General features: G+C 42.6%; 1 protein-coding gene across 1 annotated transcript in view; it reads right to left on the bottom strand.

Annotated features, from left to right (window-relative positions):
• The window catches only part of SYNE1 (spectrin repeat containing nuclear envelope protein 1), a 483,739-nt gene that overhangs the window by 6,023 nt on the left and 453,160 nt on the right, over nucleotides 1-24,556 (bottom strand). The window contains 11 exon segments of the mRNA XM_070461436.1: nucleotides 3,491-3,549; nucleotides 4,963-5,055; nucleotides 6,400-6,612; nucleotides 8,449-8,577; nucleotides 10,079-10,279; nucleotides 13,506-13,717; nucleotides 14,469-14,595; nucleotides 16,734-16,876; nucleotides 18,627-18,695; nucleotides 21,133-21,466; nucleotides 22,334-22,525. Coding sequence (XP_070317537.1) covers nucleotides 3,491-3,549; nucleotides 4,963-5,055; nucleotides 6,400-6,612; nucleotides 8,449-8,577; nucleotides 10,079-10,279; nucleotides 13,506-13,717; nucleotides 14,469-14,595; nucleotides 16,734-16,876; nucleotides 18,627-18,695; nucleotides 21,133-21,466; nucleotides 22,334-22,525 — 1,772 coding nt within the window.

The following is a 24,556-nucleotide window of genomic DNA, read 5'->3' as shown; positions in this document are numbered from 1 at the left end:
TGCACACACGCGCGCACGCACACACACACACACACACACACACACACTCATTAAGAGCCTGCGAGCTAGGATTCAGAGTAAGAGAGACCTGGTTTCAAATTCTACATCTTCATGCCTCTATTTCTTGATATCCTTGTCTATAAAATTGGGAATGAACATGCTGGGCGGATTAAATAAGGAAATGAGGTAACAGATATATAACACTTAGCATGGTCCTTAGAATACACTAAATGCGAAATAAATGTCAGCAACTTATCATTCTTATCTGTATGATTAAAGCAAGGGTGTGCTAACTCACACCCTTAGGGATTTTGCTAGATTCAGCCTTTGCTTCCAGGGAAATAGTCCTGATTTATAGCAGTACTTTCAAAGAGGTGATGTATTTTTCCAAAGTGTCTTACTTGTTCCCGGGAAACACTGGGAATGCAGACCTCAAAATATAAAGGAAACATAGCGGAGCCTCCCCTATAACTAACTGTCCTACGCCAGGGTGTCCAGCTTGCCTTGGGGGCAAGGTTGTTTTAGGCTGAAGCACTTTGAGAGCTTTGAATAAATAAATCCCCAGGGAGGACAGAAAAGACCTGAAAAAAACATTCCACAAGAAGTTGAACAGTGTTTACAGTGAGGCCCTCATGTACGTGTAAAAACCCCACTGTGCCTGCCTAAATGCTCCCTTGACCAGATTTTAAAATGAGGCCTTTTTCCCTCTCTTTCAGTGTTTCAGCCAGTCATTTGCCACTTATTCTGTCTCAGCTGTTTGTAGAAGGTGCCAAAGACTAAAGACACCCAGGGAAGATTTACATGTTACAATTCTCAGCTTTGGAATGAAGTCATCATTTCCCTCTCTGCAGACTATGGAGGAGTTTTTCCTTTGCCTTGTAGGAAATTGGAGTAAAATCTTTCCATGTGTGCACTTCAACTAATCTAGAGCAGAATTTTGAAGAGTTATTGGCTTTCAGGTTAGATAATTTCAAATCGAAACTGGAGAAAAAGTGTCAGCTGGGCCATCATAAACCTGTTTTCAAAAAGCCATGCATCTTAAGTATGTTTAATCTCAAAAATTGTGAATAGTTACTAGAAATGTATGCTTTCAAATGTTTTTCAAATGTTTAGAATATTAAAAGGTCTTGATTTAGGGGATCCCTAGATTCTGACATATTGCTATTCTTTTATGACAGGAACCATACTGTATTTTGTGGGTCCTGGGCCTAAACATAGTAGGTGTATGGTAAACACTGGTATCAATCCATTGTTAGGCCTAGAATATCAAGTAAGAGAACAGAGAACAATGGCTCTAGAATCAGTCTGAAATATACAGCAGGGAAACAACTGATACTCTTAATATGACTTTAAACTACAAAAAGAATATAAGAACCCTCCCTTCAAATGAATACCCAGCTTCTTTCAAGTCAGCCTCTTTGCTCTCAGAAAGAATACATGCCTAAAATTTTCCCATCACAGATGGCTGGGGTCAACGTTCTAAACTGTTTGTGCTTTGGCAATAACCTTTCAAGTCTGCTGGACCAGTGCAAGATCAAACGCAAGGTAATCTCCAGTCCAATGTAAAGGAACACCGTGACAGCCGGATTGTGAGAGAAGTTAATTCTTTCCCAGCAGACTCTCCATGTTATTGTCCACGTGGGTGCACCCCGAAGAAAGGTGCCAAGGAGGTAAGCATCCAAGAATGTTCAACCACAACCCGCCTGCCAAGGTGTTTGCCGACGTTTCCCGTCCAGGTGAGGATCATTTGTACTTCAGGTCCTGTAAGCAGCAAAGTGGACACCGTGCTGTGTGCTCAGAAAGATGTTAATAAACAGCGCTGGACAGAGCAGAGCTGAAGGCAGCTTGCGGATGTCACAGTGAGAACGTGGCTGTCCCAGCCGCAAAGCCCCGTTAGGAGACGTGTCAAAGCCCTTGCTGCCCTGAGAAATGAAGCCTTTGACGTTTCAGAAGGCCGGGTGACTGTCTGAAAGAACATGGGAAACTGGGAACCAAAGGGCGGTTGCTACCAGTATGGATGCTGTTAATAACATAGGAGCTTTTCCCCTTCTCATCACCATCATTTATGTCAACTACAGAGTTGATCTCTGCTATCCTTAAAGGAATGCTGTGGGGACAGGATGCCCCATCTCTGTTCATGACACATCAGTAATTTGTGGCAAGAAGATAGGCTTTATGAAACAGGGATCTCTCTATAGTACATGATGTCTTTTTTTTTATAGGGGGCCAAGAAAACATCAGCGCACTTGGAGAAGCCCATCGTGATCTTCAAAAATCCCTGTGAGTTTTTCTCCATTCATGTTTTATTATTGATATTTTGTTACAGACTGAAAAAAAAAAAGCCCCACAAAACTGTCATCAAACCAAACCAAAGGAAAAAAAAAAAGCAAAACATAGTGAAGGGAAGCTTAAAACCAGAAAGCAGATCATGATCTGTTCTGTACTACATAGCTGAGTGGAAACGACCAGAAGCAAAGGCTGGTCCCTTTAGCACACAGCTGGAAAGCTAATAGTCTTGACTCAGGGCCTGTTTACGCTTCCTCACCCCCAACCTTCCTTCCAGGAACTGAGATTCCAGCTCAGTGGTGAGACAAACCACTTTTAACAGTGAACTGCTGGTGACTGGGATGAAGAGTCAGCTTCCAAGGACAGTATTTTCATTTTCAAAAAGTTGTCTGGGAAAATGGGAACTCATTGGTGGAAGGGCCAGGGGCACAGACATCACACCGACAACGAAGAAGGCAAAGCATCGCTGACTGCAGAGACAGGGACTGTTGGAAGCCAGGCGTAAAGCAGAGTGGCAGCTGTGAGGAGGCTGTCTGGAGGTCCCCGGGCGGGGAGGGGGCGACTGACGGCTCTGCTCTTGTTTCCGGAGGGAAAGAGCTGGCCAAGTGTCAGGAAGGTAAGTGTGTGTGCTGGCTGAAGAGGAGTTTTAGGAGAGGCAGAAGAGGAGAGGCTTATAAATTTTAAGTGATATCAAATTAGGACTTGCCATGTTGAGACTCCAAAACCCACCATCTGGATAAAACACGAAAATAAAATAAAAAGCTGGGAGTGTTAGTAGATTTTATTCAGATTTGTGGGTTCTGGGGATGGTAAAATAATTCATTGATCTATCACCTATCTTATTGTAAAATCTAGAAATAAAGAGGATGATAAAATTCTGCCATGAATTGAATGGCGCTGTGCCATCAGAGACTTGGAATCTTTATGAGGACTCGGAATAAACACCATCGGATGAAAAGTACTGGATGGCCTATGTACAGTTAAACAATTTTTGGTGGGGCCCAAATATTTTATGCTCTGAGATTTTCTTGTACTTTCCACTTAGAAAAGTCTCTCTCAATTTATTAGGAAAGGGTGTGGACTGAAAAGAGTAGTTTCTCAACTACCCTGAGGCAGACCAAATATAGGCCTGACTAAATCATGGACAATTTTCATCATCCTCTTGGAGTTCTAGAACAGTGTGGAAACCAGGAGAATAAGGTACCTGCTATGTGGGCTGCTGACAGAGGGTCCAGGCTGTGAGAGGCTACATTTGCCTCGTGGCTGTTTGCAATGAACAGGGGTAAAGAAAGAAGAATGTTCAGTCCAGGCAAATAAAGACGAGCTACTGATGAAAACTGAACTAAAAGTGCAGCAAAGGAAATATAAATCAAATGAAATGATCAGTACCCATGAATCAAGGAAACTGGCTTTTCTTTGGTTGAAGAAGCAAAATCAATTAACGTCTATATTATACATCACTGAAGAAACATGGATGGTGGTTTGGTCACGTCTATCACAGTGGGTACAATTCTCCCCCTTCTCATGGTAAAAACATAAATGACTACATCACCCAAAGATCTCTGCATATTTAATTACAATAAATAATAACTGCAATATGTTATGTTACATATTTCAAATATACTTTACATATTTTTTCACCTTCCAGTACACTGGAACAATATTACAATTGTTGGCAGTTAAGTAAAAAAAATGATAAAGTGATATTGTTCTGTGTAGAGTGATGAAGACTCAATAAGTTAAATACTCAAATAAAGGCTAAAATTTGACTCGAAAAGCCAGTATTCCTTCACATTCTTAAACTAGGATCTATAGGAAACTAGTGAATGTAGTAAAAAAAAAAAATTCTAAAAAGATAATAACATTTATCAGAATAGGATTTAAGTGTTTATAACAAAAAAAATACAAATGAAATCAATATTTCTAAAAAGTAAAGAAATGGAATGATAATCAAAATGAATATAATCATAAAGCCAGACCAAAAAAAAAAATAATAATAATAACAAAACAAAAAACGAGCTTCTAATTACACAGAGAAACCAAGGTAGAGAGGGTAGCAGGGGCCAAAACTGGTCTTTTGTTCCTCACTGTGTGCCCCATAACAGGCCTTGTGCGTGAGTCATCTTGAGCTGGTGCCACTCTGGGGGCGATACAATCACAGAAAACCTTCAAGACCATCTTCAGGAGCGTCTCCGCTTGAGAGTCAACAGAACCCCCGTTGGTCTTATAAACTCAATGGTCTCATGAGATGCTCGGTTCCGTCCACCTCTGCCCGAGGCGCCCCTTTATGTGGAGCCTGCCTTTCTGAGGTGGACTATGGCGGTGGTCGTTTGAAGGGAGGGGCCGCCAAAGGGACAAGGGGGGCACCGTTCTACTAGAAATGGCCCTTGGAGCAAGAAAAATAATTTGTCTCCCTGCTTATGAACTGCAACGTTGAACCCTGATTCTTCTGAAAAACAGAACCGCTCCTTTCGCTCCTGAGCGTTTGTGGAGAGGGTTCAAGGCAGGGCTGAGGAAACGGAGCTCTTCCGTGTCCCACCGAGGGGTACCCCCACGCTGCCCGGGGACCCCTGCTCTGCAAGGGGAGAGCCCCTGGACCCTGAGTCGGCTACAAAGGCCGTCGCGCCCCCGTGTTCCCTCCCTTGGGCCAACTGAAAGTGACCCCTGGGAAGTTACCGTTTTCTGTCTGTTTGGGGTGCTTCTTCCCGAGGTAGGACTCACAGATCCCGAGGTGTCCAGTTCGTCAGCGGAAGACCAGGAAGACAGATCCTACGTGAGAAACAGATGCTCTTAATGATGCCACGTCCCAGAGCCATGACGGCTTTGTGATCTGCAAAGTATTTCCCACCCCATCCTCATGGGCAGGAATAGAAACACAGACGCAGAGAAGACATGTGTGGACGTGGCAGGGGGTGGGGGGCACGCCGGATGAACTGGGAGATTAGGACTGACATAAATCCGTGGCCATGTGTAAAACAGGCAGCTCGTGGGACTCTGCCTTATACCGCAGGGAGCTCAGTACTCTGTGCTGACCTCGAGGAGTGGGATGGGTGTGGAGGGTGGGAGGGCGGTCCACGAACGAGGGGTTGTGTGTATGCACATAGCTGATTCCCTTAGTTGGACAGCAGAGACTAACATAACACTGTGAAGCAACTATATCCCAGTTTAAGAAACAAACAAAAAATAGAATCGGGCAGTTGCAGGAAAAACAGAACCTAATTCTTCTAGAGTGTTGGGCCTTCCTGGTTGTGCATTGGGGCCTTCCAGAAAATAGAAGTATTTATTTATTTAATAGCTATGTTCTAATAGCTAGGTATTTAATAGCTCTGTCATGACTGGGTCACTTGAAGCTTTATTATTTCTCAGTGATGGGAATGGACTGATGTGAAGTGGGTGATGGAATCTGCCTTAGAGCTCCAGGGTGATCAGGCTGGAGAGACACTGCATCGGTCATCCAGGAGCCACCCTACTTAGCATCAGAGAAACTGTCCTGTTTCTGGCACCTGCTGTTACTGGGAGTAGATAGTTCTTTTGCCTGCAGCGTGTTTGTGTGTTCAGGACAGGATTTCACAAGTGAATGCCTGAAGTCTTACCTGCAAAAGCATTTCTTAAAACCAGCAATATTACCATGATGTAGTAGATTTACCAATAAGTAAAGAGATGAACAAACAAGCAAATAGATAAATAAATAAAAGTTAGTGGAGAACACTCCTTACGACTTAACTGTCATCTGTGTCAGGCGAATTCATGCCTCCTAAGGTCTGAATATGAAACTCACGTGCACCAGCTGCTTGTGACCTCTCGCTGTGTTACTGAAAGCACACGCCTTCTTAAACTGGGTAAAATAAAATGCCACAATAGTGGTGCTAACAGGATCAGCAGTAACAGTTAAAGAGGATTTTTGGATGTAGCAGAATCAAAAGTAGTGTCTTATTACGAAAGTTTTCGAGTCGCTTTTTTATTTTGAGACAGATTTGTAAGAGAAGTGATTGAGAGAAAAGACACTCTATTCTGACAAGTACTCCATTCAGAGGCTTTCTGAAATGGATAAAGATGGTGCTTGTTTGGTCTCCTGCAGGAAATTCGACACAATGATGTCTGTTGAGAGCTTACCTGCTGACTGCTTGACATGTCTAATAACTTCTCCAGCTCCTTGATATGACGACTGACCTCCTTCAAGAGAAGTTTGAGTCGATTTCCAATCACGTGGACTTTTTCTTTGGCTTCTAAACAGTCTGTGCCTTCAGCATTCACCAATAGTTGGCAAGACATGTCTTGCAGCGAGGCCACTTTGAGTTGAGATTCCAACAGCTCATGCCTTATTTGCTAAGAATATAGTAAAAAAATATTTTCCTAAGAATTTCCGATACTTGGAGAAAGTCCCCAGGTGCAGGGTGAGTTCACTGTAACTTAGTGGACAATTATACCCAAGCATCACACGAGGACGGATATAGCAGCCATGACCTTCGGAGATCAGGGACCTATGTTCTAATCCTACCTCTCCCAAAAAGCATCCTATAAAATCCTTGAGCCTTTCTGATCTTAGTTGTCTCATTTGGTGGTGGTTGTTTTTCAGTCACTAAGTCATGTCCAACTCTTTGTGACCCCATGGACTGCAACATGCCAGGCTCCCCTGTCCTTCACTATCTCCCAGAGTTGGTTCAAATGCACATCTATTGAGTCTGTGATGCTATCTGTCTCATCTTCCTCCACCCCCTTCTCCTCCTGCCCTCAATCTTTCCTAGCATCAGTCTCTTTTCCAATGAGTCGGCTCTTCAAATCATGTGGCCAAAATATTTGAGCTTCAGCTTCGTCATCAGTTCTTCCAATGAGTATTCAGGGTTGATTTCCTTTAGGTAAAATGGTGATATTAATTCTTGCCTGGTCCACAGTATTATAGGAAGGTTCATATTGGTGAGTGTATGTCAAATTATTTAAAATATAAAGTATTATGCAAATGAGACATAAAATATTCATTTAAAAAGAAAAGTAAAACTAACATATAAATGCAGAAAAACAGCTTGGTTGAGCTATGCTCTGATAACTATTTGAGACTTTTAAAAAGGTATATGAGTGATTCATCACTCACAATTTAAAGTCTGAGGTCAAAAGTCTGGTAAAAATGTAGCTACATAGCTATTTCCTCTGGGTTTCTAAGACCTTTATAGTACTGAACTAAAAGCTGCCAATTCTGTTGGTTAGGTCATTGTGAGTGTTAAATGTTAAGAAATAGCATTTTAAAAATACAGAAAGTGACAAAATGCAAATTATTTTCTCCTAATGGAACTCAAATATGCTTCCTTATCTTCCATAAAACCACCTAAGTATTTGGCACATTATATTGTCCAAAGTTTTTTGCATAAGAATCTACACAAAAATCCTGCAAATATCCCTTTGAATTTAGTACTAGAAAATGTTTCCTATTCCTTGAGAACTAGTATGTTTTCTTTTTGCCAGGTAATGAAAATCATTTAACTTACCATGTTTCCCTTGTCTTAGATTTCAGAAAACTTGATGCTGAGGTTGAATCTACATACTTAATTCTTCTCAAGAATCCTTAATGGTCTCTATTTTAATAGATTCTCTATTTTAATAGATTTAATGTCCTTTTATTATCAGTTACCCGAAATAGTCTTGGAACATAGATTGAACATATAAAATTTAAATTAGAAATAAATTGAAAATAAGCATAGAGTTGCCTTGATAAAAACAGGCTAATTAAGATGAAGACCATCTGAGGACTTCCTTGGTGGTACAGCAGTTAAGACTTCGCCTTCCAGTGCAGGGGATATGGGTTTGATCCCTAGTCAGGGAGCTAAAATTCCACATGCCTCTTGGCCAAAAAATCAAAAACATTAAAAAGAAGCAAGATTACAACAAATTCAATTAAGACTTTAAAAAAATGTCTCAGAAAAACAAATTTTTACAAAAGTCTATTAAAAAAGTTAGCTAAAAAAAGGATGAAGACAGATTTTTAGATGAGCAATTGGCTTTAGAACAAGATCCTAAAGCCAGCATATGCCATCTTCTATGCACATGCTTGCGTCACAGAGATGAGAAATCATGAGGGGTAAAGAAAGACTAAGAGACTACAACATAAAAGGTATATAAGTAGAACCACCTATAACATAAGCAGAGGCCATCTAAATCCACATATCTTACCTTAAGCTGTTTGTGATGGTCCTGAAGTATTTCTGCATCAAGGTTAGAATCAATGGGAACAATTTCATTTTTCCTTCTGTCAATGTTCTCCAGCATAAGAAGCAAACCATGACTCATTTCATGAAAATCCTATGGGGGGAAAAAAAAAAAAATATATATATATATATATATGGAGCATAAAATATATATATTATATATATATATATATATATATATATATATATATGGAGCATAAAATCATCCTGAATGAGACATTTTTCTTTCCCTCACAGCTTAATTATCCATGCATTACAATTCCTACCACTGGTTTTCAGATCTTCTACACAACTCCTTTCTAAGCAAGGCACTGAAGTTATTGTAATTATCTGAGTTCATGTTCTTACCAAAAAGCATCTAATTTATTACTCCAGGGAAAAATTAGACAAGGAAAACTGGCATCAAATACTGAATTCCTAGGGCTCTAACACAGATTGGAGAGAAGAACTCTCCTCCTCTCTCTTCCTCCTGTATTCAAATCTTCCCAACATTAAAAAATAAATATTTATTTATTTGTCTGTGCTGGGTCTTAGTTGTGGCATATGGGATCTAGCTCACTGACTAAGGATTGAACCCAGGATCCCTGCACTGGGAGCACGGAGTCTTAGCCACTGGGCCACCAGGAATGTCCCCATATCTTTCCATCTTTTAAGGCCTAAATTCAACCCCTTCTCTTCACACATCCATGTGTTCATTTAATCAAGGTATGGTTATGGAAGATCTCAGGTGGGATATGCTACAGTAAAGATGGCGGAAACCACAGCTTGGGTGCCTGCTTTCAAGCAGCCATTACTCTTGGGGGCACCTACAATCCTGGAATACAGGCTTCCCATCCTGCTCAGATTCTAACCCAAACTCCTGGCCCCGCCCACAAAGCCCTGAATGATCTGTCTCCAGACCGCCTCCCAGATCTTTCCTGTCCATTCCTTCCTCTCATCACACTGGCCTCCTTCTATCCTTGAAGATGCTAAACCCTTTCCTGATTCTGAGACTTGCCACTTGCTTGACCTTCTTCATGGCAACATCCTTCCAGTGTCAGATCAAACATTCACACAACTTCCCTGCTCACCATTCCAAAGTGCTTTCATTTGGTTACCCTTATCATCACCTGGAAGTAGCTTGGTTAAGCAGTTACTTGCATTTTTGTTGTCCATCTTCCCCAACAAAAGCAGAGGCTGGGCTGTATCCTGCCTGCTTAGTGCAGTGTTTGTCAAGTCTGTAAACACCGGGCAAGTAACTGTGGTCTGAATGAATGGGCAAATATTTGTAATGCTCACTTGGATGTCTCCTAATGTGCTCAGAAAACATCTGCTGAATGAATAAATGAATGAGTCAAAGGAGGAATGGTGAGGCTGAGACAAACTGATGGGAATAGTCTCTTGCAATTTCTAAAGGAGATGGGGTCTTTCAACTCTGGGTCATATGTACACACTCTCCAGTAAAATAAAAACTGGGCACAAAGTTATTTCTCACATGAACACTGACTTTGGGAAGTAACTGCATCCCTCTAGTGATCTTGAGAAATTGAGTCACAGACTCAGCTACACTGGAAATGTTGGATTCTGGAGCGTGGCCTGCCCAAAGCCCCACAGACCTGGCATTGCATGAGCGCGTCCTGGAGAAGACCCCGCCACTCCTCCAGCAGGGAGCACACATGGTCCCACCGCCCATTCATCTGGGACAAGCGATCCTGAAGATCCTGGCTCTCTTCCTGGCCAGTCTGAGTGAACTCGGAGCTGCACAGATGGATGGAGAGGATGATGGCTTTGCGGTGGTCCACAGCTTTCTGGAGCTCCTGCAAAAAGAAAGGAGAACAATCAAACAAGGAAAACAACAATAAAAATGTTAAAGAGATACAGTCTGAGACCTTTGGAAATGCTTCACCCAAATTAAAAAGAGCCATTAATTAACACTGGCCTTAGCAGGATGGCTAAGGTACACACCACTGGGGACCACACTGGAGCTAAAAGAATTGGATCAGATATATACTTACTGACATAAATGGATCTTAAGAAAATATAGTTGTAAGTGAAAGAGTCATAAACAGATTGCTGTAGGTTACAAAACAGCATTTATGCAATTTAAAATATATTGTGCACACACAAATCCACATTTTTTAGGAATACACGTGAGAAAAGAATTAAAATTTTGGAATGGTTGCTATGGGTTTGAGGAATGGGGATTAAGAAACAGTGGGAGAAAAGGGATAGATAAATAAAATTAAGGAACTTTGCAGGAAGCAAAGATGATCCTGGGCAGTGAACTAAAGAGTACAATGAACTCAGCCCCTATCATGGGAGTCCAACAACAAACCAACCAAAACAAACCAAACACAACATTGTCCAAGAGTTCTGACCAGCAGGAAATGTGCTCTTAGTTCCAGTGTACAAATTCAATTTCATTAGACTAATGCTACTCACTGGGCTCCAGAATCACTGTTGACAGTGACGGCAGCCATGAAAGTAAAAGACACGTGCTTCTTGGAAGGAAAGCTATAGCAAACCTAGAGAACATATTAAAAAGCAGAAATATCACTTTGCTGACAAAGGTCCATATAGTCAAAGCTATGGTTTTTCCAGTAGTCCTATATGGATGTGAGAGGTGGACCATAAAGAAATCTGAGTGCTAAAGAACTGATGCTTTCGAATTGTGGAACTGAAGAAGACTCTTGAGAGTCCCTTTGGACTGCAAGGAGATCAAACCAGTAAAAACTAAAAGAAATCAGCCCTGAGTATTCATTGAAAGGGATGAGGCTGAAGTTGAAGCTCCAATACTTTGGCCATCTGATGCTAAGAGCCAACGCACTGGAAAAGACTGGGAAGGATTGAGGGCAGGAGGAGAAGAGGGTGACAGAGGATGAGATGGCTGGATGGCATGATAGACTCAATGGACATGAGTTTGAGCAAACTCTGGGAGACAGTGAAGGACAGGGAAGCCTGGCGTGTTGCAGTCCAGGGGGGTCACAAAGAAACAGACATGACTTAGCTGCTGAACAACAATGCTCCTTAAAGTTGTGCACACAGGTATGAAATGCAACTCGTGGTAAGTAAGCAGATTCCTAGGCCCTGGCCTCCCGCTCTTCTGACTTCACAGGCACTGACAGTCAGTGGTCCACAGCCTGAGAACACTGCCTCTGCCACAGGCCAGACTTTTTGAGATGATAAAGACAATAAATAGTATTTCATCAGCTAACAAATTTAGCTTAGTTTCACAAAAAACAAAACAAAAACAAACAGGTGACTGATGTGTCACTGTGTGTATTTCCCCAAAATCTAGAACTAAATTTCAAGAACTTGAGTACAAGGTTATATATTAATCACTGAATATCTTGGTACTATTTAAATGCTCCCAGATCAAGGTAGGGTCAGTGACCCTACAGATCACATCTACTCAGGCTACAGTTTCTTATAATTCTCACCATTTCTGTTATGTTCCCAACTTGTCTTAATTTTCACTTTTAAGTGGATTCTTAACATACCATGATATAGAGTCAACACAGAAATAGCACAAAAATCTGCAAATATTGTAGAAAGTACTAGGTTATTCCACATATTTATCCTCAGAAAACAGGAAAGATGGGGGAGGGACGCATAAAAGGGTGGCTTTTTCTTATAATGTATCACATAGGCTGACATTCAAGGTCTCATTTTTCCACTCTGATCTCAGGTCTCAGACTCTGGCCAGTGTTTGCTTCATCAACCTTTTAAGGAACTGATTATGATGCAACCCTGCCTTACATTTTCCTGGAGAGACACTCAAGTAATTTAAGCACTCTAAAAAACAAAAAATGTAATCCAGAGAATGTAAATTGCATCTCCCATCTGATGCTTCATCTTGAAATTGATGGGGCTGGCACAGAGGCTACTCTATGAGAAGTCTGAGCAGTGGTCAGGAAGACTCACTTCACTGTTTGAAAATTGAAAACAAAATAATAGGTAAAGCAAGGCAGAAAAACATCAGCCCCAAAGAAAACCAGCATACACAGAAACCAGGGAGACACAAAGACAGTGTGCTTTGCTTAATGCTTGAGCCTAGAGGGCCCAGTAGCTACATCTGAGGAAGAACACAGCTTGACGTTCTCCAAACAAAAAGGCAGGCCCAAGAGAGCTATTAAGAAGACACTGAGCTCTCCATCCATAGTATGCTTACAAAAGTCTCCACATATCAATGCATCTCAATAGCTGGGCTGAGAAGGATTTTTAAGCTCTAGAGAGAGAGTTAGAGAAGGTTATCTTCTGTACTATACCCAACAAGGTCAAAATCAAATGGAAATGTCACGTGTTTCAGCAGCATTACTCCACAGGTTCTGTTTAGTTGGATTCATGACACTGAAAATTGCTTCTGCCACTATGATAATCTATTTCAGAAGTTCTGCTGATTCCAGAATGACAAGTGGCTTCCTTCTGTCTCCACAAACCCACACGTATACCATCTGGGAGAGGCTTCCTCTCTGGCTCTAGATAGTCTTGTAGGATCCTGGCCATAGCTGTGTTTCTCTTAAAAGAGGTTAACTAGGTCCCAGAGGTACCTGGAGGTTTTATGCAATTTTAACTGGTCATTAAATCATGATTATTTTCATGAGGGGCTTCCCTGGTGGCTCAGATGGTAAAGAATCTGCCTGCAAGGCAGGAGACACGCATTGGGTCCCTGGGTTGGGACAATCCCCTGGAGAAGGGAATGGCTACCCACTCCAATATTCTTTCCTGGAAAATTCCACGGACAGAGGAGCCCGTGGGCTACAGTTCATGGGGTCTCAGAGTTGGACGTGATTGAGTGACTAACACACACACACATTTTTATGGGACTGGTTCTGCAACTCAATCCAGCTCTCAACCCTTCCAAGCCTTCCTAGGAACACTCTGATTCGGGATGGCTGGGGAAACATTTGTGTCCATTTCCACCAACCACTGGCCCACTCCCATGTGAGTGTGTAACAGCCAGGACTGGAGTTTTTCATCTGACCGGGCACTCCACGTGGCAGCTCTGTGTCTGGCACCGTGGGAAAGGCCGAGGGCAGCTACCTTCAGCTTCTGGATTTGGAGTGCGATGGACTGGATGTCGGTGCTGAGCTGTAGGCGCTGAAGCTGCTCCAGGTCGCCCTCCGTCTCCCGCAGCCAGGTCAGAACGCTGTTCAGGTCTGAGTCCAACTGCTGCCTCCTCTGGGGCTTCTGTTTCATCCTCAGCTCCTTGCTCAGGGCCTCTGCCTGGATGAGTTCCCAGCGGTCAATCACACCTGGCAAGACAGGACACGCACAGGAAAGTGAGGGGTTTTCCTCCATGCGGAATGTTTAGGAAATGCTTGAAACCGACATGTGGGCTAACTTTAAAACAGAAAAGAAAGTAACGCCACTGGGCATTTCTATTGCTGTCAGCTGTTAGTAACAGTACACTGGCTGTGTTTTTCCTATCTGAATTTTTAACAGTGATGGGGAAGAAAAAATCAGCTACATAAGATTTAACACTGTAAAGAGATTTATGAAGTGATAGCATTAAAGTGAGTGAACATCAGGACTTCCCTGGTGGTCCAGTGGCCAGGACTCTCTGCTCCCAATGCGGGTGGCCTGAGTTTGATCCCTGGTCAGGGAACTAGATCCTGCATGCTGCAACTAAGACCTGGGGCAGCCGAAATAAATACATACAGAAATATTAAAAAAAAAAAAACAAAACACCACAATAAAGTTGGTGAAGATAACTTTCAGTTCTTGGTTTCTTTCTGCAATAGAGCTCTGAGAGCATTGGGCATGTATATAGAAGATTCCTGACTAGTGATTCAAAGATGATGCTTTAAAACAAATGGGACATAGGGAAAAACCACTGTGATATTTTTCACCTTCTTGTTCTGTCCTCAGAGATCTGTGTAACCTGGAGGAAAGTTCTCAGGACAGAATAGTATAGATTGAGGTAAGCAACACAGTGGAACTCAGAACAAAGAGTTTTGAGATCTTCTATTTCACTCTGTCCTCAATAGAGCGCAACTCACTCACCAGCTGTTTGGGTTTCAGTGCTATTCAAGTTAACAAAGCCAGGGAAATGGTCGTCTTCCTCAGTCAGCTTGTGTTCCAGTCTTTTCACTGAGTCTATGCTGCCGCTGCATTCGCCCAGCAGTTTCATCTGTTTAGGACAGAAAAGAGGCTCCCTTGTCACAAAATTCTCAAGCTGTCACGACTGCAAGAGATCCTGGGGAAAATATCTTTGGTGTTCCTCAAAAAGGACAGTGGCTAAGTGCTACCTCTCTGTAAAGAGTGAGCTGCTCTTAGCTTTCTTGATGGCTCAGTGGTAAAGAATCTGCCTGCCAATTCAGGAGACATGGACTTCATCTCTGGACTGGGAGGATCCCACATGCTACAGAGCAACTAAACCTCGAGCACCACAAGGAAGCTGGTGCTCTAGAGTCTGTACTCCAAGAGAGAAGACTCCACAATGAGAAACCCTTGCACCACAACTAGAGTAGCCCCATTCTCCACAACTAGAGAAAAGCCTGTGCAGTCATGAAGACCCCGCACAGTCCCCTCCCCCCCAAAAAAGAGTAAGCTGCTCTGCTGGAAACAAAAAAGTCAAGTTCAAAAACATGCTTCTAAAACATGCGACATGTTCATATTTACACAAAGCAATGCCTTGAAGATATTCTTGGCACACATGGTTTTGAACAAGTCCTCCCAATTTCTTTTAAAATTTATGAATCAAAACAGACTAAATCGATCTGGGATTTAACACTCAGAGCCCCCAGCTGGCAATATAACATATTGTCTTTGGCAAGCTGCTCCTTCTTTCTTAAACTGAAGTGTGGGAACAGTGATATTACCACAAATCTCACAGGGGCATCTATTTGCATTAAGTGCAAAATTTTTAAGTAATTAAAATGCTGAAAAGAATAAAACAATATTAACACCAGCTGTTTCATGAGAAAATCTAAGCAATGTTTAATAGATACTAAGCAAATAAATTTTGACATCAAAAGAAAAGCTTCCAACTCCATATTTAATATCATGCACATATTCAAAGACTAAAGGAACAAATTATTTCAAGGCACGCCTGCTACGATCATAAAGTTTTCTTTCAAAGCCTTTACCAAATCACGTTGCTATTAAGTTACTTTGATTGTTTTTAAGTGTTAAGTATAGTCTCAGTGATTTCAGCACGCTCATTGTGAAACTGTATTATGTTTTTTAAAAGGAGGTTTCACTATAATAGAAGTCAGGATAAGAGGCCAAATTAAACAGGAAGTAAACTCATGATTAATTAATTACTCTTCTGTGACTATGAGGATGTTAACGTCAGCATAAAAGTTTCTCTCCCCTGGTTTCAAAAAAGCAGTACGTGTGAATTGTCATTAGGCTCAGGGAAATTAATTTTTCTTTCCTTTTATGAGGCAGTCTTTTGGGTGTGAAAAGAAATGACAGAAGGCCTTGAAGAGATTTACTTTCAAATCTTCTTAAGTATGTGTAAGAAAACAGATAATTCTCTGAGTATTTCTCTGGGAAGTTATTCTGTCAGTAACTTGACCAGAGCAAAGCTATCACATACTTTACAAAGCTTCAAAAATGGAACTGGTAATACACACAATCTCTTGCCATCTTCTCCCCAAATCTCGTCAGGATTGTTTTCCCCAGAATGAGAGAACAAACAAGAGGATAAAAAAGTCCCAGGACTATCAAGTGAATCAAAAGACACCCAGGAAAAGAACTAAACCCATTCCATGTCAGCAATATATATCAGCTAAAATCTGCTCCTCCAAGCATAACCTTGGTCAGAATATCATTAACTGAATTTGAAAGAATGCCTAATCACCTTCTGGGGCCAAAGCAATCTGTGAAAAGATTTCACAGGAGATCTGGATTCAATTCCTAGGTCAGGAAGATCCCCTGGAGAAGGGAATGGCTGCCCACTCCAGTATTCTTGCCTGAAGAATCCCATGGACAGAGGAGCCTGGCGGGCTACAGTCCACAGGGTCAGAAAAAGAGTCTGACAGGACTGACTGACTGACTGACTAACACTTTCACTTTCAGTTCTCTGTGGAAAGGAGCAGGCTGGTTCTTAAGGTAGATCAGAGATCTGAGCACAGACCACTTTTTTTGCACAAAAGGTAACCTGCTAACAGGGCTTTATTTTGCATGCACACACCTATGAGTTCAAGGGCAGCTTCGTACACAGAGAGTGAACACAGACCTCACGCCACAAACAGATGGTTCTTTGTCACACAACTGGGATCACCAGGTACGTGTGAGGATCAAGAAGGCCGGGATACTCACATAGCCTCTGTAGCCGGAGTCTAGCTCTGGTCCTGTGGGCGTTTTGCTGTGGATGATATTCTCCGTTTGCTGCATCTGAAAGTGGCTGTCATCCAAGGCTTTGCCCAGCTGTCGGATCTGTGACTCCAAGGCACCACGGTCCCCTACAGCGTCAACCATGAGAATCTCGATAAGCTTGACATTCGAGGAGATGGTTAAGAAATTCTACAGGCAAGGCAGTAGAGAGATGGCATGTGTGTGGGTGATCAGAAAGCACATTTAGTACTGACGTGCTGGTGGGTGAGGAGTTCAAATGACCAGACTGATGAATGTGCTTGGCCAAGAGTCCGAGCTGCCTGGGTGCTGCCCCAGGGGCCATGCAGTGGGTTCTCCCAGCCTGGGAATCTGCTCCCTCTTAAATCTGCACATTGTGAGTTGGGGAAGGCCATTCTCAAAACCTGAGGTGGTCTCTTCTGCTCCCCGATAACTAGGAGTCAGGCACATCTCAGGCTCCCTCTGCAGTCACTTATCAAACAGAAAGTCGCACCATCTTATTTTCCTTTCTGCATCTCAGTAGAAGGTGGTGCTCCTGAAGTACCGGAGGCTTTAGGGCTCCCTTAAGGCAAGACTTCAAGTGAACCAAGAGAAGGTATGTGTGGAGGCACCACACTAGCAATGCCTTCCTTACATCTGAAACTTGAAACCAAAATCAGGAGAAAGCTAAAATTTTAGTATTTCCATCCAGGTGTGCTTTCACTCAGAGTTTAGAACTCCTGGCTTACCTCCTTCGAGAGACGTGACATTGTTTTGCAAAATTTGTGTGTGCGTGTGCGTACAGTCTTTGAACTCAATAAGAATACGATCGTCAGAGTGAAGCCAGCACAGGGTGAAAGCAGAGTAAATATTAGTAAGCTTTATTAATTCTCTTTTGGAAAGAAGGCCTTCTAAATACACCTGGAAGAAGTCTCTCACTGGGAGTCACTTAGGTAGTCACGATTTTAGTAATGAGACTTTGTTTCCCATCCTTTTGCTTTTCTACAAAAACTTAAGTGTAAACTAATAATCTCACAATTCAACATCCTGTCACCATGGTCCAACCATGTTCTCTCCATTGTCCTCCAAATTACAGACTCTGAACAACAGTCTGTCTAGAGCGAGAGCCTGAGTTTTTGGAGCTGGATACATGATTCACCCTTTGTCTTTTATGGGCCCCCAGAGATCAGGAGGATAAACGGTGGGCCTGGGGTCCCACCTATAAGCTAGTGAACTTGGGACAGAATCCCTGAGCCCTGTCTCCCCAGCCAGAGATGGGTCTGCAATTTCTCCTTGAAGTCATAAAGTCAGAGCTGTTCCAACCAAGCAGGGAGCTAGAGCACCAATGCTAAGACTAGTGTTTCCATCTCCTATTTTCTGCCATTAATGGGCATCATAGTTCACACTTACTGAGAGTGACTACCATTTCACAAGTTGAATAGTTGTTTTACTGCCCTTGATTACTGAAGCTATGGGCTCCCCTGGTGGCTCAGGCAGTAAAGAATCTGCCTGCAATGTGGGAGACCCAGGTTTGATCCCTGGGTCGGGAAGATCCCCTGGAGGAGGGAACGGCTACCCACTCCTGTATTCTTGCCTGGAGAATTCCATGGATAGAGGAGCGTGGCGGGCTACAGGCCATGGGGTCACAAAGAGTCGGACACGACTGAACGACCAACATTTTCACTTTCACTGAAGTTTTAACTCTTGGTGTGGATCAACCAAGTGGTTTGGGTTTTTGTTTCTGAGTCAGCAATCAGAGAAGAAGGTTCTGCCTTAACATGCTTGTGGCACAGAGCTGTGAGAGGGTGGGTAAAGGTGCTTGGAGAGGAGAAGGCGGGTTACAGGTGAGCAGGGGAGGTCTGCTTCGGCTTTGGTGCCTACCAGAGGAATTTCTGATTGCACTTTCTGTGAGTTTAACATAGGCCTCAGGACTTTCAGGGATCATTACATCTGCAAAAAGAGCACAGTCTAAGTTGACAGCTAAGGTCTGGAAACCTGGATCCCCTGATGGCTAGAAAATAACTTTCCTAGGGGAAAAAAAGGAAATTAGTCATTCTGGGCCGATAATTCTTGAACATACAGAGAAGTCTGAGTCTGACCACCAAAGGGTTCCTGAAATAAATCATAATAAAGTCTCTCATTGGTGGAGAGTGTTTTATGAGCCAGGCGCTGTTCTGGGCACTCATTTATCCTCATAGAAACCCTACAGGGTGCGTGGAAGTGTTATTCTCATTTTACTGATGAAAAAAACTGAGGCCCAGGGGAATTGTTACTCATTCAAGTTTCAACAGCTAGTAGTGGCATAACTGGAATTGCAATCCATATAGGTTCTAGAGTGGCGCTGTCCAACAGAAATAACATGCATTGTTTTAAAGAGTCTAAGGGCCACAATGACAAGTCAAGGGATGAAAATAAATTCAATACTTAATTTTACTAAACCAACAGATCTAAATTATAACATGTAATAAACATAAGCGCTATTATTGATATTTCACACACTTGCTTTGTGCTCAGTCTTTGAGTTCTGTGTGTTTTTGTAAGCGCACTGGATGCAGCAGACAGATACCCATCTGCACAGCCACATCTCAGGGCTCAGCTGTCACATGTGACTGAGGGACTGCATACTGAGTATTTCTGCTGTGGATGCAAAATGCTTAGCTATTAGGCCGTACTGTAAAAACAAAAGAGAAATGAGAGAAATCATCTTCTTTGTGTACAGCATCAGCCCCTTGGGAATCCAAATGTGAACCATCACACAAAGAAAAAGCGGAAATTGTCTTTTAGGGAGTGTGTGAGATGCGTTTACAAGGGCTACAAATTGGCCTCTGGTTATTTTATTCTATTTCGACTCACCTTTCTTAAAATGCTCCTCTTTCTCTGGCCATGCCTTCCCTGTGTTTCCTGCGGTTTCATGTGCCTCGTTTCCCTTTGTACACTCTTCCTGTGTGGTCTCCTTCTTTTCCTTGGGGACCACTGACGTGTGGATGACTATCTAATCTACATTTCTGGTTCCTGACCCATGCAGCCACCCACTGCTGGCTTCTTCCTGTGGGACAGGCCACAGCATATCGTAGCACAGGTTGAGTTCATAGAGGAACTCACCGCCTCCCGCTCTCTCACTGCCCTGCCCCTGTGGCTCCACAGACACCCAGAACATTCTCTCCTACTCATGGTCCTCAGAGCCTACGACCACCTGCATCTTTTACCAAGATGCTCGCACCAGAAAAAATCACTTCAACCGCAATCCAATCAGCCATCAGGCGTGCAGGAGCTGTCTCATGATTTCTCACAGCTCTTTCATCTATTCTCAGCGCTGCTGCCTTAGCTCAGGCCATCACCACATCTGTGTCCTGGCCTGTAAAGCGATTCCATCTGGGCTTTCTTTCAATGTGCCCTTCTCTAGACGTTGTTGAGACCGGTTCTTTGAAAACAGACATCAGATCACAGTGCCTCCCTCCTTAGAGCCTGCTGTGACACTGTCCAGCGTCTTCACGGGAAAACTGCTTTTCATGATAAACAGCTTGCTATATGACCAGACCCTGGTTCTCCTTCCCATCTCCTCTTTGCTCACTCTGCACCTCCCAATCGACTGCCATGTCATTCTGGACAAACTCCAGGGGACCGACAGTGCTGAGGCTGATCATAAAGCCGAGATGGGTGTCCTCTCCTTCCTTCCTCTGGACACTGCCGTATCCTCCTGACTGACTTCTAGTCATCCTTCAGGTCTCAGCACAGGTCTCGTCTCTAAAGCCTTTCTCCAAAGCTCTGGCTCAGCCACCCCGGGCTGTGTTTTTACACCACCGTGGGTACCCTGCTATTCCAGTGCCAAACATTTCACACAGGCGTTTCTTATTTGTCTGTGTTCCACACTAGAGTGTGAGGGCTTCCCTGGTAGCTCAGAGGTGAAGAATTAGCCTGCAATGCAGGCAATGCAGATTCGATCCCTGGGTTGGGAAGATCCCCTGGAGTAGGAAATGGCAATCTACTCCAGTATTCTTGCTTGGAGAATCCCACGGACAGAGGAGTCTGGTGGGCTCCAGTCCATGGGATCAAACAGTCGGACACAACTTAGTGACTAAACCACCTCCACACTACCACACTACCACCCTAGAATGTGAGCTCTTTGAAAAGAAAAGGAACTGTGTATTTCCAGTACTTATAAAGTGCCAGTCATGCAGTAAGAATGTAAGCATACGTGGGATAAATCAGTGGTCATATCAATTTTGCATTTGTGAATCATGTTAATATCAAATTATGCCATTAAGTACAAGTTCCCCTGAAGGGAGAAGGAAGATGATTCTGCTTAGCCTATGGGTTTTCAGGACAGTATCCATTCCTTCGTATTTTCTTTCAAGCTAGCATACACATAGAAGGAGCTCGTTCCTACCTGATAAGCCAACAGCTCCCCCGAGGTAGAAATCTTTATCTTCTGGACCCTCTTCATCCTCAGAGGGCAGAGTTCTGGACACGGCAGACTCCAGGTCACGGCTGAGGTCATAGTCATGGTCCCATTCCAGGGGGATGGAGTCCACACTGGCCGGGGTGTCTCGTCCAGACCTCTCGCTCCGGAGGGGCTGGGCGAGTGAGAGGGAGGGGTTGGAGGAAGGCTGCGGGGAGAGCACGCCGTCCGTGGAGGTGTCCCGCCAGTGGAGGTCCGACAGAGTTCCAGCCTCATCCAGTTCCAGCTCCCGGTCAGAAAGGTCGTGCTCATCATCTGGGAGCTAGAAACACAGCCAAGACAGCCCTGTTATCACAGCAGTCAGCTGGTACCCTCCCCGCTCTGCTCTGCCTCTCACCAATGTTCAGTACCCACGCTTAGCTGGACTGCATGCCTATCTTGGTAGGGTTAATTTTAAACTTCCCATCATTGAATAATAAATAAGTATCTTCTGATCACTTTTCAAAATGCCTTACACGTGAATCTAGTAAATTCTCAGTTTTAACGCTGGTAAAATGGAAATGATATTAAGACCTACTTCAAAAAAATAACAGAAGATTAAATAAGATAACGTAAATAAAGATAATTTGGTACCTAACCTGCAACACAGTAAGTGAATGGCACAGATCAGGAGCCAAAGGGAATCACTGATAAAATCCTAGCTGGTCCTTTTATACCTTATATTCCAGATAGAAAATACACTTTATCACAGAAGATGACAAATATTCTAATAATAACATCTTGACAATGAGATATGATTATGGTAGCAATTAGGGAAAAGGAAGAGAAAAAGAAATTCAGCTAAATAACCACATCAATTAGGCTGCTGTTTAACACTGCTCACCTTTATCCCCTTGTTTTCTCTAGAAGCTTCTTGATCTTCCATGGAAGATATGTGCCAAGTACTCTTCTAAGCTCTTTATATGCATATATATATATACACACACACATATATGTAAACTCATTTTCCACGCCCAAAGCAATCCTTTCTAGGAGGTAGGTACAGTTACTAAGCCAGTTTTAGACTGAGGAAACTAAGGCAAGCCAAGCACTCTGGCTCCAGAGTCCAGTGCCCACTAAACGATGCTACTTGAGCTCACATTATTGATTCTCTTATGTTTAATGACAATAGAAAAGCAGTGTCACGTACAGGCAGGCGAATCAGTTTCTTATGGTATCTCTCCACGCGCCCAAAGACCTCCTGACAGTAACGCTGGAGCTCATCCAACTCTTCCTCAATGACGGCCGCATCCAGGGGCTCACTCTTTTCTATTAGCTGTTCTCCTTGGGCGACTATCTGCTCAATCTTATTGTGGTTCAGTGAGATTTCCTGCTGGAAGGCCTAAGGAGCACACCTCTCATGTTAATTGTTCATTACTCACATAAACATGAAGTAACTCTAAGATACATATTAAGAAAAACCATGTAGGGATATTAAGTTTACCATAGACAAAGACAAGCCCAGAGGCTATTACTTTCTAAAGTAAGACATGAAATTTTGAAATCAGAACAGGAAGCAGAAATGGAATTGTTAGAATTCCATGACCAGAGAGGCGCCTTTGCCTAATAAAATTTACCACCATGGACAGTGTGGCTAAGAGAATCATACGAAAAAACATTCAAACCCATCATAAAGTTGAGAGCACTGGTTGTCCCTGATGAAAAGTAATGGCAAGCAATAGAGAGCCACTGAAATTAATTTAGCAGTTTGAAGAATTATATTCAATATTTAAATTTTAGATTTTCTAAGATGTCAAATATCAGTAAGAGAAACCATCCAAATCACAATATCACAAATTATTCTCAGATGATTTGACTGTTTCAGGACATAAGTAGGAAAAACTGTAAAAATTTGAAAAACAGGTAATTCTGGATTCCTTAGACTTAATTTATATGATTCAAAACAGTTAAGCCTCAGGGAACAAGTTTCAAGGGATAAATTTTAATTCAACACAAGAATAAACTCTGAAAGAGTTGAAATTGCCCAATAATAAAAAGACTGCCAAGGGAGAAAGAGGGTGGTTATAAATGACCCTGCCAGAGTCCAGAAAGAAAAGATTCACCTACCACTTGGTAGAAATTTCCTGCTGAAGCTTTTACCTGTTATTTACCTGTGAAACAACTTGAGAGAGTTGAGGTGAAGGGGAAGGATGGAGATACTGGTCAGACTACTGGGGCTATTTTATGGTTTTTTATTCTGAGAATCTAGGATTAAAAGTAACTTCCTTGTTTTATTATGACAACTTGAAAGTCACAGGCACCATGTGTCATGTCTGACTCTTGCAACCTCATGGACTGGAACCCACCAGGTCCCTCTGTCCATGGGATTTTCCAGGCAAGAATACTGGAGTGGGTTGCCATTTTCTTCTCCAAGGCAACATGACTAGTCTTATAAAAAAATCTACCTATCCTACCTTGGGATGAAAATTTCACAAGCTGCACTGCATATTATTCAAGATGTTAAACATTCTTCCTTTTAGTGAATCCTCATACCTAATATACATCCCTCCCCATGTAAAATGTTTCACTCTCCTTTTTCACTTTCATCAAGAGGCTCTTTAGTTCCTTTTCACTTTCTGCCATAAGGGTGGTGTCATCTGTGTATCTGAGGTTATTGATATTTCAGGTTAGTGAAAGTGAAAGAGGACAGTGAAAAAGCTGGCTTAACAACCCAGATGCAGTTCTAATGAGATGGATGAAACTGGAGCCCATTATACAGAGCGAAGTAAGCCAGAAAGATAAAGACCATTACAGTATACTAACACATATATATGGACTTTAGAAAGATGGTAACGATAACCCTATATGCAAAACAGAAAAAGAGACTCAGATGTATGGAACAGACTTGTGGACTCTGGGAGAAGGAGAGGGTGGGATGTTTCAGGAGAACAGCATTGAAACATGTATATTATCTAGGGTGAAACAGATAACCAGCCCAGGTTGGGTGCATGAGACAAGTGCTCGGGCCTGGTGCACTGGGAAGACCCAGAGGGATCGGGTGGAGAGGGAGGTGGGAGGGGGGACTGGGATGGGGAATACATGTAAATCCATGGCTAATTCATATCAATGTATAACAAAAACTACTGTAATGATGTAAAGTAATTAGCCTCCAACTAATAAAAATTAAAAAAAAATAAAAAAAAATAAAAAAAAATAAAAACTGTGTATAAATTTACATTAAAAAAAAAAAAAAGCTGGCTTAAAATTCAACATTCAAGAAACTAAGATCATGGCATCTGGTCCTATCACTTCATGGTAAATAGATGGGGAAACAATGGAAACAGTGACAGATTTTATTTTCTTGGGCTCCAAGGTTGCTGCAGATGGTGAATGCAGCCATGAAATTAAAACACACTTGCTCCTTGGAAGAAAA

The sequence above is a fragment of the Odocoileus virginianus genome, chromosome 34 (assembly GCF_023699985.2).
Source record: "Odocoileus virginianus isolate 20LAN1187 ecotype Illinois chromosome 34, Ovbor_1.2, whole genome shotgun sequence".
Lineage (NCBI taxonomy): Eukaryota > Metazoa > Chordata > Mammalia > Artiodactyla > Cervidae > Odocoileus > Odocoileus virginianus.
Note: the sequence above shows the minus strand (reverse complement) of the source record. Positions and strands in the feature narration are given on the sequence as shown.